Consider the following 17,892-nt stretch of genomic DNA (forward strand, 5'->3'; position numbering starts at 1 on the left):
ATGGGTGCATGCCTCCTGCTTCTCCACGAGGATATTCCTGCTGGGATAATGATAACTCACATTTATATAGAGTTTGCAAAGTGGTGCTTCGCCCCTTGTAAATCTCAGATATAATTCTGACACCCTTCATTACTTCCATTTTTTCCCTCTCAAATATAGTCCTACACAAAGTTCTTTTCCAAAGGAGAGTGCGGAGTTGGCCAAAAAATCACAAATAGGGAGAAGAAAATATAAATAACGGAAAATAAAGGATTCTTCCTAGGAAGAGGAGTCGGATTTGTTAGTGATGTGTGGGAGTTACGTAAAAGGCCACAGTATACACTTCAAAAGTAGCCTCTTGCTTATGCATCAAGCACAGCACGTGCTGTTTCTTGCCTCAGTCATTCTGCTGCAAAGTCCTACTCCCCTTCTCCCAGCCTGTCTGTCCCCCACTCCCTGCCCCTCGCCTTCCACCCAACTAGCTCCTCCTTATCGAGAGCTGCTTTACCCTCTGTCAGCCTTCACCCCGGGCTGGATTATGTCCCCTTTCTTTTCCTCCCACAGTGTGCTGCCATCAGCTGATTTGCCACATTTGGCTGCAATTTCATAGGTTGATCTCCTCCAACTAGATTGTGATCTCTTTCTTGGAGAGATCATGTTCTCATGTCTTCACAGTGTCTGGCACTGCAGAGTTTCTGAAGGTAACATCTGCACACCCATCCTTCAATCACAATCTCAAGGGGTGAGGCCCAGGAATCTGTTTTTTGTTTAACCCACTCTCCAGATGATGCTTAACCTAGTTTGAAAACCACTGTGTCATAAAACCTGAAATCAGCTGGATGAATGTATTTTGAGGTCTTTGTGTCTTTCCTGTGTGGGGCTTTGCAAGGAGAAATGCTTTCTAGGCACCGGGTCAGAGCTGAAAAAGTCTAGTGCTTTTGTAAAAGATCATGAGGTCACTCTTCTTTCTCCATTAATTCCTTTCTGTTTCTGGGTATGCATTTTTGTGCACAGGCTTTTCTGCCTTGGGCCTCTTTTGTCAAATATCGCTCATCTGTGAGTTGAGGCCCTGACTCCCTTCACACAGAAGGAAGTCATCTCTCTCTGAAGATGAACTCAACAGACCTCCCTCAGGATGCTCCCAACACTACCCTGCTACATGTGCCTCACTCCCAGGGAGAAAACAGCACTGCTGTCCAGGAAGACCTCCAGGACCTCATCCACACGGCCACCTTGGTGAGCTGTACCTTTCTGCTCGCAATCATCTTCTGCCTGGGCTCTTACGGCAACTTCATTGTCTTCTTGTCCTTCTTTGATCCGGCCTTCAGGAAATTCAGAACCAACTTTGATTTCATGGTCCTGAACCTGTCCTTCTGTGACCTTTTCATTTGTGGCGTGACGGCCCCCATGTTCACCTTCGTGTTGTTCTTCAGTTCAGCCAGCGGCATACCAGATGCTTTCTGCTTCACCTTCCACCTCACCAGCTCCGGCTTCATCATCATGTCCCTCAAGACAGTGGCGGTGATTGCCCTGCACCGGCTCCGCATGGTGTTGGGAAAGCAGCCGAACCGCACGGCCTCCTTTCTCTGCACTTTGCTCCTCACTCTGCTCCTCTGGGCCACCAGTTTCACACTCGCCACCTTGGCCACCCTGAAAACCAGCAAGTCCCACCTCTGCCTTCCCATGTCCAGTCTGATTGCCCGAGAAGGGAAAGCCATCCTGTCTCTCTATGTGGTCGATTTCACCTTTTGTGTTGCTGTGGTCTCTGTGTCTTACATCATGATTGCTCAGACCCTGTGGAAAAATGCTCAAGTCAGAAAGTGCCCCCCTGTGATCACAGTTGATGCTTCCAGACCACAGCCTTTCATGGGGGCCCCTGTGAAGGGAGGTGGAGATCCTATCCAGTGTACCATGCCAGCTCTTTACAGGAACCAGAATTACAATAAACTGCAGCACGTTCAGACCCACGGATACACCAAGAGTCCCAACCAGCTGCCAACCCCTGCGGCCAGCCGGCTCCAGCTGGTGTCGGCTGTCAATCTCTCCACGGCTAAGGATTCCAAGGCAGTGGTCACCTGTGTGATCATTGTGCTGTCGGTCCTGGTGTGCTGCCTTCCACTGGGAATCTCCTTGGTGCAGGTGGTTCTGTCCAGCAATGGGAGCTTCATCCTTTACCAGTTTGAACTGTTTGGTTTTACGCTTGTATTTTTCAAGTCAGGATTAAACCCTTTTATATATTCTCGGAACAGTGCAGGGCTGAGAAGGAAAGTACTGTGGTGTCTGCAGTACATAGGCCTGGGTTTTTTCTGCTGCAAACAGAAGACTCGACTTCGAGCCATGGGAAAGGGAAACCTCGAAGTCAACAGAAACAAATCCTCCCATCATGAAACAAACTCTGCCTACATGTTGTCTCCAAAGCCCCAGAAGAAATTTGTGGACCAGGCCTGTGGCCCAAGTCATTCGAAGGAAAGTGTGGTCAGTCCCAAGATGTCTGCTGGACATCAACACTATGGTCAGAGCAGCTCAACCCCCATCAACACTCGGATTGAGCCGTACTACAGTATCTATAACAGCAGCCCGTCCCAGGAAGAGAGCATCCCACATAACTTACAGCCAGTAAATTCTTTTGGATTTGCCAGTTCATATATTGCCATGCATTATCACACCACTAATGATTTAATGCAGGAGTATGATAGCACTTCAGCCAAGCAGATTCCAGTCCCCTCTGTTTAGAGTCATGGAGGCTAGAGAATCTTATGTAAATGTTTTTGTTTCTGATACTAATTGATTTTTTTAAATTCTGTGAGACCAGAGGTACATCAAAACTTAAAGACCTAGACAGTTGACACTAATGACTCCCTTTTGTCTGAAGTATTAGCATCTATTCGTTTGCTTTGCAGTTTCTTGACGTTTTAAGAGTTGATGTAAAAGTTTATTATTTTACACCTGACCTGTGCTCCAATCTTTTGTACTAAACTTTTAAATAGATGCCAGGGAATGATCATGCTACTGTATTAAAGTAGGGAATGAACTGATTATGGTCATTTGAGTCAATGTTATGGTTCTTTGAAGTAAGTATGAGCTGGAATTTTTAAAGAACGTGAAGGTATCATCTTTACTGAGGCATTATTTTTATTAACTGAATTATAAATTTTGACTCTTTGAAGTGTTGAATTGGGATCAATATACTTTTTTTGGTTGCAGGCTTACTGGAATAAATAACACATTGTTAAAGCAGAAAATCAGAAATGTATTATCTATAACTATTTTTACCAAAAATACACAAGCATTACTTTCTTTTCATAAGACAGCCAACTAAGAATAGGGTATTAAGATTATTACCATTTGTAATTGTAGACATTATTATTTTGTGTCAGCTGAGTAGCTGTATAGTTCTTTTAAAAAGAAGTCTGGGACTTCCCTGGTGGCGCAGTGGTTGAGAGTCCGCCTGCCGATGCAGGGGACGTGGGTTCGTGCCCCGGTCTGGGAGGATCCCACATGCCGTGGGGCAGCTGGGCCCGTGGGCCATGGCCGCTGAGCCTGCGCGTCCGGAGCCTGTGCTCCGCGATGGGAGAGGCCACAGCAGTGAGAGGCTCGCGTACCGCAGAAGTCTGTTTTTTCTTGCTAAAAATGAATTATTCTATTTCAGAATGATCTTACCCAAGAAACCTAGTGAGGAGGACTGCATCTGTAGTAGAGGGGTGCTCTCCCTGGGGTAGTAGGCACTAACGGTGGTCATCTCATCAGGGTGCTGTTATGTGGGAAGCAGGCTAGACTGTTGTGTGTAGACTCTTGTATGTACAAGAAGGCATAAGGATGAGATGGGGGTGTTTCTATCTATGCTTTCCTTCTGTGTGAGAATGATTTGTTAACAACCTGACGAAGACTATCTAAGTAACTATTTAGAAAAATTTTTTGGTCTTTGTTTATATATTACCATGGTAGAAAAATTCTTAAGATGATCTGTTTTCAAACTAATTGTGTTATTTCTCTCCCATGAATCTTAAACTGGAAATGGGCAATAAGGCAAAATAGATTAAGTATTTCTACACTTAAACTAATTTTATTATATACTCTGTGATTCCTAGCATAACTACTGTAAACTTATATTTTTATGTAAAAATGTTTTCATTATACAGTTGGCATTTGAACTCAATACAATTTTGGAACTATAACTTCTAGACAAGATGAGCATCAAGATACAAAACCTATCTTTATAAATTGTTATATTCAAGAACAGTTATTGCAGATTGGAAGGTACTTTGTCCCTTGGATGAAAGGTGTTCAGTTTATAGCATCCTCTCCCATGCTGTTCCCAAATACAGAGGTCATGAGACGCATGGAGAAGACAGCTGGTACTCAGCTAGAACTCTGCTCAGTCTTATCTAATAACTCTTACCTTCCAGGATCAACCAGTCATTTCTATTTCCGAGGCTTAAGTATGAGATATGGATTTTATTTTGCTGTTAAATTCACCTTTTAGGACTCTCTCCCTTCTTTCCTTCTCTCTCTCTTGTCCTTTTATTTTTGCTGTTAAATTTTATAACAGAAGATAAAATATACACTCTTCTTTTTTTCCTTTGGTAATTGAATGCTATTTTTGGAAGTCACTATGACCTATTTCAACTGTGCTTTTATATTTTTAATACAACACTATTTTCATTTATTAATACTTCCATGAGGTAGGTTCGTATATTACCTCTTTTTAACAAAGAATTAAGAAATAGAATATCCTCTCCCAAGATCATTTGAAGAATTGTGGCAAATTAGGAATGAAACTTTTGTCTAAATTCAGAACCTCGTATTTAAGTCAATAAGCCAAACAGCTTTATAAGTAATAACATTGCAATCAAGAACCTATTTCATACTTTTTAAGGTATGAATCTCTTTTTTGGCCAGGCATTTCAAATGTGACTCAATAAAAGATTTTTTAAAAAGTAATTTCTACTTCTAAAACTAAAAATGACAGGTTTCCTTTGTGACCTCTGAGTCTGAGATGATCTGACCCATCTTTGGGAGGTAAAAATCATAGCATAAAGACAATAAGCATGTGCATATGAGGTGTTCAGTCTCTTTATGCTCATCAAGAAATTATTGATTTAACTTGCATGAAATACATAGCAGGCTAGATTCTTAGCCTTTCTGTATATTTATATCTCTGTATCTATGTCTATGTGTAGATATATGTAGATACAGATACAGAGATAGATATATGTAACTTGTCTCTTCATAAGTTATATATGTCTATCTATATCTATGTCTATATGGAGATAAAGATATAAATAGACATATATAACTTTTCCATAAGGGCTAAAATGAGAACTTTTATAAAAGTAATGAGAATTCAGTTGAATATGACTAATTAGCAGGGTATATTAATTATTTCTCTTGATGCTTTACTGTGATGCAAATTGTTCTGATGTTAACCATTAGGTCAGATTTGTATTTCTGATGCTTTTAATGTTCTTTTAAACTAATGTTTGGAAAATAAAAATAATGAAAAACCTAACATTTCTGAACATCAGACTGCAATACTTTTACTTTCCTGTCAATCATTTAAAAACCATCAGAGAATAGCAGTGTTGAAACTCAGAGAGTGTTCTTTTCCTTAAAAGACAAATAACTTGTTTGACCACATTGTGTAGCATGCATTTGTGCTCAGAACAATCAAGAATAATTAGTTCCAAAGGTTAATTATTTACTAAACTAAGTTTATCACCCAGCGGGAAAACTCCTAACCATTTCAAAAACTTCTTTAAAATGAAATGAATCTGGAAAAAGATACGGAATTCTGGGTATTTCAGTTTATCAATCATGGTTTTAAGAATCAGAAAACATTAATTTAAGCAGAAAAGAACTGAATATCGGAAATCAGATGTCTTCTCAATCATTAAAAGGTCAAGGCTCTATGATGACATGTCTGCAGGAAACATTCCAGAATAAACAGTACCAGTCTGACTAGCCAGCAGAGATGCTTTTTCCGCTACAGCCAGGAAGGGAAGGAGTGAGGAGGCCTCCTTGGACCTTGGACTTCAAGGATACCTGTTGAAGTAGACATCCAGAGAGATCAGGAAGCTGCTGCACTGCCACAACCTCTACAACTAACCCTCTTGACACCTCCAAAGCAAATGCTAAACATCAAAGCAGTGCCGCAGAAAGAAATTTGGCACCAGGCATTTAGTTGGCAGAACCCAATTTACATTTAAAACCCTAGTTTCTGTGAATCTGGAAAGTGTAGTTACACTAAAAAGGTAAACTAAAAGGAGGTTCAGAACAGATACTGAGTTCCAATCCACTCCGTCCACAATGGTCCATCTTTTTGGTGCTCAACATTTATAGCTGCTCCTTTAGCCATATTTCCAAAGAACACCAACTCTCCCATCTGAAATAATGCAACTTCTCTCATTTAAACAAAAACATGCCTCCTCTCTTCCAGAGGAAAGATGCAAAGTCCGATCAACTATTCTATTCCTCGGTAATGTTACTCTTCTGGTTCAGTCAAAAATCTCAACTTTATATTCTGTAACCTAAGGATGAAATTGTAAAGTTTACCACTGTATGGTCAGGCCACTTAAGATGACTGTTCTCTTGTTCTCTGTAGATCCCCTGCCCAACCAGTGCCTGCTTCACCTGCACCCTGTTCACATGACTGACCTTCCTGTGAACTTGCCCCAGCTGGTGATTGTTCTTATCAAAGGGGCAGTGAGAGGCTTGATAAGAGGCATGCCCCTGTTGGTTTCCCTGGTAACTAATGAGCCCACCTGATGTCAATTCCCCTATAACTGGTAATTCCCCCCACAGGGACCGAAGACTGCTGCCGTGTCCTGCCCGTCCTCCACCACACACAGTGGGCTGTCGCTCCAGGACCTTGCTTCAGACATGTAAGCTCCCCCATCCATTAAACCATTTGATACCAGGGTTCTAGGCCTTCCCCAGTCAATAGAAATTGATAAGAGGCCAGTCAAGAAATTCAGGCAAGGCTTTATTGGGGCCTCTGTTGCAGCAGGAGGGTAGCGAAAACAAGTAACAAGTTCCCTTGCTCACTCCCCAAGGTGGAGGGAGCTGGTTCCTTATATGGGGTTGAGGGTAGGGGTGTGACCAGGGGTCGGGCCAGAGGGGTGGCTTAGGTGTTTTGCCCACCCCTTTGTTGGTATTGAGTGCTGGGGGCATGTGCAGTACCCTGCTTTTGCTCCCGACACCCTGTTTTTACTTCCAGCTCGTCAGAAGTGGCAGTTGGGGTTTTTTTTGGTCTTTTTGTATCTTTTGTCTAGAATTTGCCGGAACTGTGCATGGACAGCAGCTACTTTTAGTCCCTTATAGTTTTCTTTGTATCAGTATTTTCTTGCTCCAGGAGATGTTAGTCCAGGCGCAAGCGTTGCAGCACTGGAGCAAAGGGTCCCAGGTCCCAGCCTGTCTCACACTGATGTCTCTGTTGCTGACTCCAGGCTCGCTCTTCAGTCTTGAAGCTGGGCAAGCACAGGCCTTGTAGGCCTGTGGGGTGCAGCCCAATAACCACCAACAAACACATCTTATAGAAAGTAGCAGAGAAAACAGGGTAAGAACAAGAAATAGGTTGAAATGTTTCATAAGGGAGAAAATATGGGTGCTAATATAAGCCTTACTTGCTTCTGATCAGGAAGTTGTGGTTGGTATTTTGTAACTTCCACTACTCCCTGCTTCCTATCCCTTTGCCCTCCGCTAGCATATTGCACAGTCTGAGAAAATATATAACTTTTATAAAATAGTGGAGGGAAGGAAATACTAAGAAAACAAAATTTAGGGAGTATAAAGCAGGATTACAGAAATTAAAACAGCAAGAAAATAAATGTAAATGCTTACTGTCGTTTATAAAAGACAAAATTCCTTGAATTAAAAATATGTAAGGGGCTTTCCTGGTGGCGCAGTGGTTGAGAGTCCGCCTGCCAATGCAGGGGATGCGGGTTCGTGCCCCGGTCCGGGAAGATCCTACATACCGCAGAGCGGCTGGGCCTGTGAGCCATGGCCGCTAAGCCTGTGCGTCCAGAGCCTGTGCTCCGCAACGGGAGAGGCCACAACAGTGAGAGGCCCGTGTACCGCCAAAAAAAAAAAAAATATGTAGGGGACTTCCCTGGTGGCCCCGTGGTTAACACTCCGTGCTCCCAATGCAGGGGGCCCGGGTTTGATCCCTGGTCAGGGAACTAGATCCCACATGCATGCCGAAACTAAGAGTTCACATGCTTCAACTAAGAGTTTGCATACCACAACTAAGGATCCCACAAGTTTCAATAAAGGAGCCTACCTGCTGCAATTAAGAACTGGTGCAACTAACTAACTAAATATTTTTAAAAAATGATATGCAGGGAATTCCCTGTCCAGTGGTTGGGACTGCACTTTCATTGCCAAAGACCCAGGTTCAGTCCCTTGTTGGGGAACTAGGATCCTACAAGCTGCACAGCGCTGCCAAAAAAAAAAAGATATGCAAAATTTGCTGCTTGGAATAGATAAACAAAGATAAACTGATGTAAAAATTAAGAGGCAAAAGTAGATTAAGCTTACATGAAGAAAAAGAAAAAGGGAATGGCAACATTAATATCGGAGGAGAACTAAAGAAGAGAACTAACATTGATAAAGAGAACCCCCAAATATAAAGTAATGACAGTATTCATTCATTCAATGGATATTTATTGACTACTATGTGCCAGGAACTTGAGATACACTGGTGAACACAAGAGAGAAGTTTCTATTCCCATGACAATTATATTAGGCTAAGGAAGATAAACAGGTAAACAAATATGTGATTTTTATGTGGTGATATGTTCTATGAAGAAAAATAAAACAGTAAAGGCAGAGAAAGTGTCAGGGATGTTAATTTTATACAGGGAAGTTAGAAACTATTTGGGACAATAATACAATTTACTACAGTATTATTTTCATTATCGTTTAGTTCTAAATATGCTCTAATTTCCATTATTATTTTTCTTTGGGTCCACAAATTATTTAGAAGTGATTCTCTTAATTTTCCAATAATGATATTTCAATTATTGATTTTTTAACTTAACGACCTTGTGGCAAATGAGATATATACGATTCCAACCCTTGAAAATTGAAATTTGCTTTATGCTCCCGTAGATGGACAGTTTATGTAAACGATCTGAGTATACTCGAAAAGAATGTGTATTTTTTTAAAATAAGTTTATTTATTTATTTTTGGCTGCGTTGCATCTTCATTGCTGTGCATGGGCTTTCCCTAGTTGTGGCGCGTGGGGTCTACTCTTCATTGTGGTGTGTGGGCTTCTCATTGCGGTGGCTTCTCGTTGCGGAGCATGGGATCTAGGCGCGCGGGCTTTAGTAGTTGTGGAGCACGGGCTTCAGTAGTTGTGGCTCGCGGGCTCTAGAGCACAGGCTCACTAGTTGTGGCGCACGGGCTTAGTTGCTCCGTGGCATGTGGGATCTTCCCGGACCAGGGATCGAACCTGTGTCCCCTGCATTGGCAGGCGGATTCTTAACCATTGCGCCACCAGGGAAGTACCAAGAATGTATATTTTTTGTTGGGTAAAATGTTTTCTACAGGTCCATTAGTTCAAGCCTATTGATTGTATAGTTCAAATCTATATTCTTACTGATTGTGTTTGTTTGTTTGTTTGATCTGGAGAGAGATGGCAGCAAAAGTGCTTATACACAGAGAGTAGACTACTAGCATGTGGTGTGCATGGGTACCCTGCAGAATAGTTTATAGAGGGAAGAGAGAACTTGTTACTTGCTGGGTTGTTAAAGTGGAGGTCAGTTAGGAGTTTCTATGGGAGTGTTATTTTTAAAATTCAATAAATTAGATTTTAGATATTACTCAAAATTCACTTCAGAACTTTATTACTATATACGCATGCATTTGTACATAGTTGTAACCGGAATGTACATGTTTTACCTTCTATTTTTTTCTGTTGAAATGATCATATCATCAAACTTTTGAAGAGCAGATTCATTTTATGAATACTGTTGAAATTACTCATAAACCTGTATCTGTTCAAGGAAAGTAATGTAGAGGAAAATTGCCTTCAGTCAACCTAGCAAATAAGAAAGAGAGCTGGGAATAGAGCGTTTCCTTACAGACTTCCCTTACAGAAGTTTTTTAAGTTGTCAAAATTGGCAACAAGGAATGTATCTCTGGGTGATAGGTTTAAATTTAGAAACTCATCTACTTGACCTAGAGAGTCTTTCTAGACAAAAGAATTTGTCTTCTGCTTTAGGAATATTGTTAACCTCATTTGATTCACCACCCACTGTCCACTTTCGCCCCACAGCTCTGCTTCTTAGGTGATAAAAAAGTGCTCCATTATATGTCCAATATGCATTCTACAAGTTTTGATTGTGAAAATGCACAAGTGCAGGTAATAACAGCAACCACTGGGCTTACATGATGGTAAGATACACCAATTTCAGAGAGGTTACAATGTGAAAAAATGCTTATCTTAGAATTGGTGATATATGGTGTTTAGTATAAGCTAGGGGAAAACACAAAATTATGGTCCCTTGATAAATACTTTAAGGATCTTTCTTTAAAACTAAGATTTTAAATAGTTCCTTGGTTAGGAACTCTTTACTTCCAGAAGCAGTGGCCTCATAAGATTCCAGGTGGGAATTCTTTTCTAAAGTGGGAAGGGGCAGTAATGAAAGGGCAGCATGAGGTCTTAAAAGAGTAAGGCACAGTAGCCTTCTCAGACAGCTCAGTTGTAGGTCCCTGAAAATGAGCATCTATAAACTGGATCCCTTTTTCATGCTCAAGATACTTGCACCCCAGTCTGAAGATCTCTACACTTGGCCACCAGTAGCACTCCTGGGTGCTGGCAGGTTCAGGTTCCCACCAGATCTGACTTTGGGCTCATTCTTGAGTAATTCTCCATAACCTAGCCAGGCCAGATTATGGAGGCTCCCCTTTCAAGGTTGTCCTCTTCACTCAGTTTAGTGGCAATGATACATGGAAACTACAGTGGGACTTTTGACTCCCAGAAGTAGGCGTTCTCTCCCTTATTCACTTAAAGCAGTTGTTTTTCTTCTTCATTACTGAAAGAAGTCTACGGTCCCGTAAAAGAGATTTGCTCTCACTGCCTCCCTACTGGAGTTGAAGGCCGGCCGAGAGTCAGTGAAGACACCAGGTCTGTGGAATGGTGAGGAGAGGCAGGTTGGCGGTCAGGGAAAAAGGCTCACCTCCTCCAGGGATCCAGGCTTTAGAGAGGGCAGGCCTAGACTGAGCTTAGAACCACAGCCAAAGCAGCCAAGCTCCACCAGTGGGAGGACTCTGCCTCAGCAGGTGACTGGGGAATGTGCTTCAGTGTATACCAGTCAGCAACACCGGCCCAAGTGTGAAGTCTTCTTGAAGTGAGGGCTTGAAGCCAGATGTTGTAATTTTTGAGGGGATGAAGAAGGGAAAGGAGGAGCAGAAAGATAGGAAAATAGCTCCCTACTTCCTCTCCCACCCCTAAATATGGATCTGTAAATTGAGAAGCAGGTGCTGGCAGTGATTAACGATATTCAGTCTTTCAATACCACTTAAATGCTGATGACACTCATTTTATCTCTCTAATCCTAACCCTCCCTGAACTCCATGCTGGTCTATCCAATTGTCTATTCAACGTCTCCACTTGGATGTCTAATAGACATGTACAAAACTGAACTCTTGATTCAAACCCGCTCCCCACAAACTTGTGCCTCCTGCTGTTTTATCATCTCAGTAAACAGCACCGCAATGACCAGTGCACAGCTCAGTCAGGGCCCTTGATTCTTTTCTTTCTCTTGCATGCCACATCTAATTGATAGAGCAATCCTCAATTATCTTGAAAATATACTCTGAATCCAACTCTTTCTCACCTCCTTCAACCCCATCCCTTCTAGCCCATGCCCCCACCATCTCTCACCTGGACTGTTAAACTAGCCTCATAACCATTCTCCCACCTTCCAGTCTTTCTCTCCCACAGTCTCCTTCCTCTGTGTCTGTGACCCTTTTAAAGTAAATCATATTTGTCACTCTCTTGCTTAAAACCTTCCAGCAGCTTTCCATCCCACTTAGAACAAAATCTGAAGTCCTTGCTATGGCCTACATGGCCCTAATAATCTGGACCCTGGTTTCCTCTTTGTCCTCATTTCCTTTCATGTGTACTCTGCCTAATGTGCTTGGGCTACACAGCCTTTTTGGCTATTTCTTGCACGCCTCCATTTTGTTCTCATGTCAGGGAATTAATTCCCCCAGGAATACTTCAGCCTGGAATGATCTTCCCCCAGGGCCTTTCCTAGTTTCCATGTTCAACATAGCTTTCCACCCCATCACTATATATCCTTCTGCCATACTTTATTTTCTTCATGATTCTTATCATTACCCAACATTATGCTACTGTATTAGCCTGCTCGGGCTTCCATAACAAAATACCACAGACTAACTGGCTTAAATAACAGAAATTAATTTTCTCACAATTCTGGAGGCTAGAAGTTCAAGGTCAAAATGCCATCAGGATTGGTTTCTTGTGAGGTCTCTTTTCCTGGCTTGTGGAAGGCTGCCTTCTCATTGTGTCCTCATGTGGCCTCTTCTCTGTATGTGCATGGAGGGAGAAGTTTAGGGGGTCTCTGGTGTCTCTTCCCCTTCTAAGGACACCAGTCCTATCAGATTAGGGCCCCACCCTTGTGACCTAATTTAACCTTAATTCCCTCCTTAAATGCCTTATCTCCAGATACAGTCACATTGTGGGTTATAGCTTCAAACATGAATTTTGGGGGCTGGGGGGCACACTTCAGTTCATAATAGTTACATATAATTGTTTACTGGCTGTCTCCATTAGAAAAACGCTGTAATAAGGCAAAGACTGTCTATTTTGATCAGCACCGTATCCCTAGTAACTATTAGTCCTTGGCCCTGGTGGGCTTCCAGTGATGACTGTTGAATAAATGAATCATATAATAAATGACTGAACGGATAAAGCCTGAAAGTGATGTCCACCCAGATATCTATCTGGCTGGCTTACAATTTCCCCATGTTTGTTACTTTCTGTATCCCTCTCTATATTCCCAGGATGACTATCAGCAGGACTCTAATGAAAGGGGATATGGGTCTTGATTTAGGAGGACTACAAAGCGTTTCTGTTTACTCAGGAGACCATCTCTAAGGGCATCTTTTCCCAAGTGGCCACCCTGGCTGCCCAGGAGCTGCCAGACAACCTGCATTCATTCTCATTCGAATTTCTTGGCTCATAATGCAGCCTGAGGACTCTGAGGATAAAAGCAAACTCTTCAGCAACCACAAAGGAGTTAAGGAGAAAAGGGGTAACTGGTTCTTGGAGGGACAGAAGGGACGATACCAGTTACTTTAAAGCAGATGACAATTTCAATAAAGGTGCAGATTTAGTGAAATTCTGCTTTCCATAAGAGATAGTTAACAGGCAATCTGTTTAGGTACAGTGCCTTTGAGATTAATTTTACCAAAGTAAAAATATCACTTTATTGTTTATGGACAAATTACTGAATTTTCACTCCTTTACCCCAATAAAGAGATAATTCTGATAAAACATAAATAAATACACTTAGCTGGTTCAGTTTGTTTCTCTGAGTTCCATTTCTGTGAAGGTTTGTTTTTTTGACACTTTTCCAAACCTTCAGCTGCTTGTAGCATGCTGATGAGTGGGAGATCTTTCAACTGTGGGAACCTTGATTTTCATGCAAAGCCTGATTTTTGCAAAATGTACTTTGTTCAGATGCCAGGTAGGCCTTAAAAAGTAGAGCGAGTCACAGAGGGTGCTTTATGCCTGTCTTCTGGGGCCGTGGTACTAGGATAGGTTTTGTAACCTGTATAAATGCTTCAGGTTCAATACATTTCATATCTGACGTTAGGAAGGGCTTATGAAAGTTTCTTGCTCATTTGCTTGGGTTTAGCAACAACGTATGTCAAAGAAATTGTAAGAACTGATTTTATTTATATTACTCTGAGGAAAGATATGACTGGGAATTGTATTCTTCACAGAGAACCATAATCTTAGACACTTTCTTTGAGGAGTTCAGAGTACCTCAGAACTGGCATGTTTTCAGTACATGGAGTTGGAGACTGAAAATTGAATTTTCTTGGGAATTCCCAGGTGGTCCAGTAGTTAAGACTTGGTGCTTTCACTGTAGGGTCCCAGGTTTGATCCCTGGTTGGGGAACTAAGATCCTGCAAGCTGCATGGCCAAAAAAAAAAAAAAAATTAATTTTCTTAACCTTTGAGATCAGGAACTTTACTCAATCACTGCCCACTAGTGGGAGAAATGAAACACAATAAGGAGGCAAAGACACTGTACTCCTGTTAGGAAGGAGAAGCAACATATGGGACCGTGGGAAAGCAGTGTAAAGCAGCAAAAAATTAAACAATGTTGGGGGGAACCTGAGTGAAAAGGAATACAGATGGAACAAATCAATAATTCTACTCCTTTTTCTTTCCCAACCATTGTAAAACTGAGGAAAACATTTTTTTCCTCCAAGCACCAAACACTGAATAATAAGGACTGTTAGGAAACCCGTGGGAATTGGAGTAGTTGGGGAAGAGAGGATGAAGGTTCATTTATTCAGCAAATATTTGTTGAGTGTCAATTTTATGCAAGGTCTGAGAAGAAACAAAATTAAGACATATTCTTTACTCCAACAAATAAAAGATAAAGGAATTCTTTTTATCATTTAATCATAAATGCAATCTGGATCTAGATAAATCGTCACTGCACTTGCATCATTTACCATCACAGGAGGATTATCGAAGAAGGTAGGGTTTGATGGCATTTAACCAAGCCAGAATCTCCAAGGTAACACTTTAATCTTGTTAGTGAACTTTCATTTGCCCGATTTGTGGGTGGCATTAGCTTAAGAAAAGTTAGTGGAGTTCCATGATAAAAATAATATATGGAAAAAAATGGGTGTCATACGTTACCAGGACAAAATCAGTCATTTCCCTCATCTTACAGGACATTTTGCTGAGTCCCTCGGTGTGTTCTCTCTGGTGGAAGATGATAACCGAGAGTGGTTAATGGGGCAGATGCTCTGTGAATAGAAAGCACTATGGCATATTATTTACAAACATGGACTCTGGAATTTAAACTGATTCAACTGTTGGCTCAGCCCACTGTAGTTTAGTTCAGTTCTTGTAGCCTCATTTTCCTTACCTGTGAGTTAACGATAGTAAACCTACCTCACAGGATTGTGAACATAGGGTATGTGAAGGGTTTAGCATAGTGCCTACTATTTAATAAATGTTCAAGAAGTGACAGCTGTCATTTTTATTTTTATAAAAGAAGAGTCTGGGATAGCCTGTTATCTGAAATTCAAAGAATAATGACACGAGATTGTTCACAACTGGCTTTTTGGGGGTGAAACCCTTTCTTGGAGGTGGTTAATGAAAGTTTTTCCAACAAATGATTTCTCAAGATGGCTTAGGAATATATATATATATTTTTAATACTTATTTATTTGGCAGCACCAGGTCTTAGTCATGGCACGTGGGATCTTTAGTTGCGGCATGTGAACTCTTAGTTGCGGCATGTGGGATCTAGTTCCCTGACCAGGGATCGAACCTGGGCCCCCTGCACTGGGAGCATGGAGTCTTAGCCACTGGACCACCAGGGAAGTGCAAGATGGCTTAAGAATATTAATAACTATAAGTATGGAAAACTAATCTAGGGGAAAAACAACTTCCAATCTCCTTGACCAATTATTAATATTTTTCTAATCTATGGGATAATATTTGGACCTCTGATAGAATTCTTAAATGAGTAAATTGGTTTTTACTGCTATTAAAGACCACTGGTGATTAATTGGCAAACTAGTATTTTATTGAGGACACAGAAGCTTTTAGAACCCAACAAAGTTCACTATTTTTGGCTGTATTACTGAGTGAATTTAGATAGTAAAGCAGATTTGACTTACTGGGTTTTACAATCTACTTTGCTGGATTTTCAAGGACGTTTGATTTTTAGTATTATATATTTACAAAATGAAAATTATGTTTGTGCTTCGGGCAAATATACAGAAAGCGATATTTTTTCTTAAATTCAGGCAGAGCATAATTTATTCTTTTGAAAGGTGCTGGAAAGCAATTTAACATATTTGAAATATATAATGTAGTATATGATTAGATGTGAGATGTTTAGCATTATTTCATAGTCTCACAAGCATCTTCCATAGTTGAGATGATTACCATTTCCAGAACTTCTGCTTGATTCACTTGCTTTTGATGCACACTTTTTGTTTCAAATATAAAAAATTCTGGGGCTTCCCTGGTGGTGCAGTGGTTGAGAGTCCGCCTGCCGATGCAGGGGACATGGGTTCGTGCCCCGGTCTGGGAGGATCCCACGTGCCGCAGAGCGGCTGGGCCCATGAGCTATGGCCGCTGAGCCTGCGCGTCCGGAGCTTGTGCTCCGCAACGGGAGAGGACACAACAGTGAGAGGCCCAAGTACAGCAAAAAAAAAAAAAAAAAAAAAAATTCTAAAATTCTTAAAAGTTTACAAATATGTGTGGATGCAAAACACTACAAGCCCTATATTCCATTTGTTAGTAATTCTGACTTTCTTCTTTGCATTTTATAAGTTTTGAGACTGTCAGGCCTGCCTTTATTTTCTTTAGGTGTTAAAGAGTGGAATTCTATTCTTCAGACTGTAGTTCTTTCGAAAGCAAGCGAGGAAAACATGCTCATTCTTCCTAAACACTGCAAAAAAGCATTAGTATACTGTGTTATTACTAATAGAGAAGACTTGTAAGATACCAGGATCACAGTGATTGAAGCCATGACTGATGAAAGTAACCTGTTAACCTCTCACCTTAATTCTGATTGGTTATATACCTGTGTGGTCTCGATGCTAATATTTTAAGTGACAATTCAATTTTCTGAAAGGTGATGGAGGTATTAATTTAGTTACTCTACAATGCTGTAATATGGTAAAAGTAAAGAGTAATTGTATCCCCACCAACTCCTCTACACATGTAACACCCACTCTTCCCCTCAGGATCTTTTGTGTTTTATTACATGAAACCTGATTCATGAATGACTGTGTGCACCAGTGTCAGTCCACATATTAAATATTAGTGAAGCTTAATTCCTCTTTTGCAGATGAAAAATTAGTAGAATTTCTAGTATTTTCTTCCCGTAATCCACTGGATCATCTCGCCTGCTTGTACAACCTACTTTTGAGACTACTGGCAACTGAAATAAAGCATGCTTTTGGTACGTAGTGGTCCATGGTTTCTCTACCACCCCTGTCAAACAACTGAAAAAAAGAAATGGAGAAATGGATTTTCTTTTAAGCCATGTCACCATGGCAATATATTTTGAAAACTTTTGCCTCAACAGCTCATCATAACATATAACATACACACATATGAAAATAGTTCTATTTGTATGTTCAAATGGAAATGTAAGCCCTGGTAAGTAAAATTACCCAACACTAGTAAGAAAGTTTAAAATCACTTTCTAGTATAGCTGATATTTATTTTCATTTGAAACTCTGATTGCAAATACTATTTATTCAAAATTCAAATCTTGATTCTTACTTTCCTTTTTAGATTGACCTTTTATGTTAGCTATTTGGTGCTACTGGGTCAATAATTTGGCCTGATTATGTACTATGAAGTTTAAGCTTTGTCACAAATCAGGTCAGGCCTTTTTGTATATCAGACTGACTGAAAAGGATAGTTCACCAAGACTGTACACAAAGCTTACTATTCAGTTTAGCTGAGATAATTTGTTGCCCTTTGTTGCCGAAGTCCCTTTAATCAAGGATACAAGGATATAAACAAGGCCCCATCTAGTGGTATCTTGAAAAAAAGCAGGTAAAGCTGAAAAAAGGGGGGGAAAAAAAGTCTCCATGTCACAATCTTCCTGTAAAATGAGCTACTAGTTATTTCCCTGAAACCCCAGTCAGGAGGGTTAGTATGTGTGA

The 17,892-nt window shown here is 40.9% G+C and overlaps 2 protein-coding genes and 1 long non-coding RNA gene across 4 annotated transcripts in view; 2 read left to right on the forward strand and 1 right to left on the reverse strand.

Moving 5' to 3' along the window:
- ASB3 (ankyrin repeat and SOCS box containing 3) overlaps positions 1–17,892 on the forward strand; it is a 155,092-nt gene that overhangs the window by 3,475 nt on the left and 133,725 nt on the right. For both annotated transcript variants that reach the window (XM_049695965.1, XM_049695964.1), the window contains exon 2: positions 6,781–6,860. In XM_049695965.1, coding sequence (XP_049551922.1) covers positions 6,781–6,860 — 80 coding nt within the window. The remainder of the gene's footprint in view (positions 1–6,780; positions 6,861–17,892) is intronic.
- Positions 997–5,488, forward strand: GPR75 (G protein-coupled receptor 75). The gene has a single exon (XM_049695973.1). The coding sequence runs from the start codon at positions 1,090–1,092 to the stop codon at positions 2,710–2,712; it is 1,623 nt and encodes a 540-aa protein (XP_049551930.1). The 5' UTR covers positions 997–1,089; the 3' UTR covers positions 2,713–5,488.
- LOC117199168 (uncharacterized) lies at positions 8,624–16,217 on the reverse strand. Its single transcript, XR_004480350.2, has 2 exons — positions 14,891–16,217; positions 8,624–14,150 (listed from the first exon to the last, which is right to left on the reverse strand). It is a non-coding gene; the product is annotated as an uncharacterized LOC117199168 (long non-coding RNA).

Source organism: Orcinus orca, chromosome 13 (assembly GCF_937001465.1).
Source record: "Orcinus orca chromosome 13, mOrcOrc1.1, whole genome shotgun sequence".
NCBI classification, from domain to species: domain Eukaryota; kingdom Metazoa; phylum Chordata; class Mammalia; order Artiodactyla; family Delphinidae; genus Orcinus; species Orcinus orca.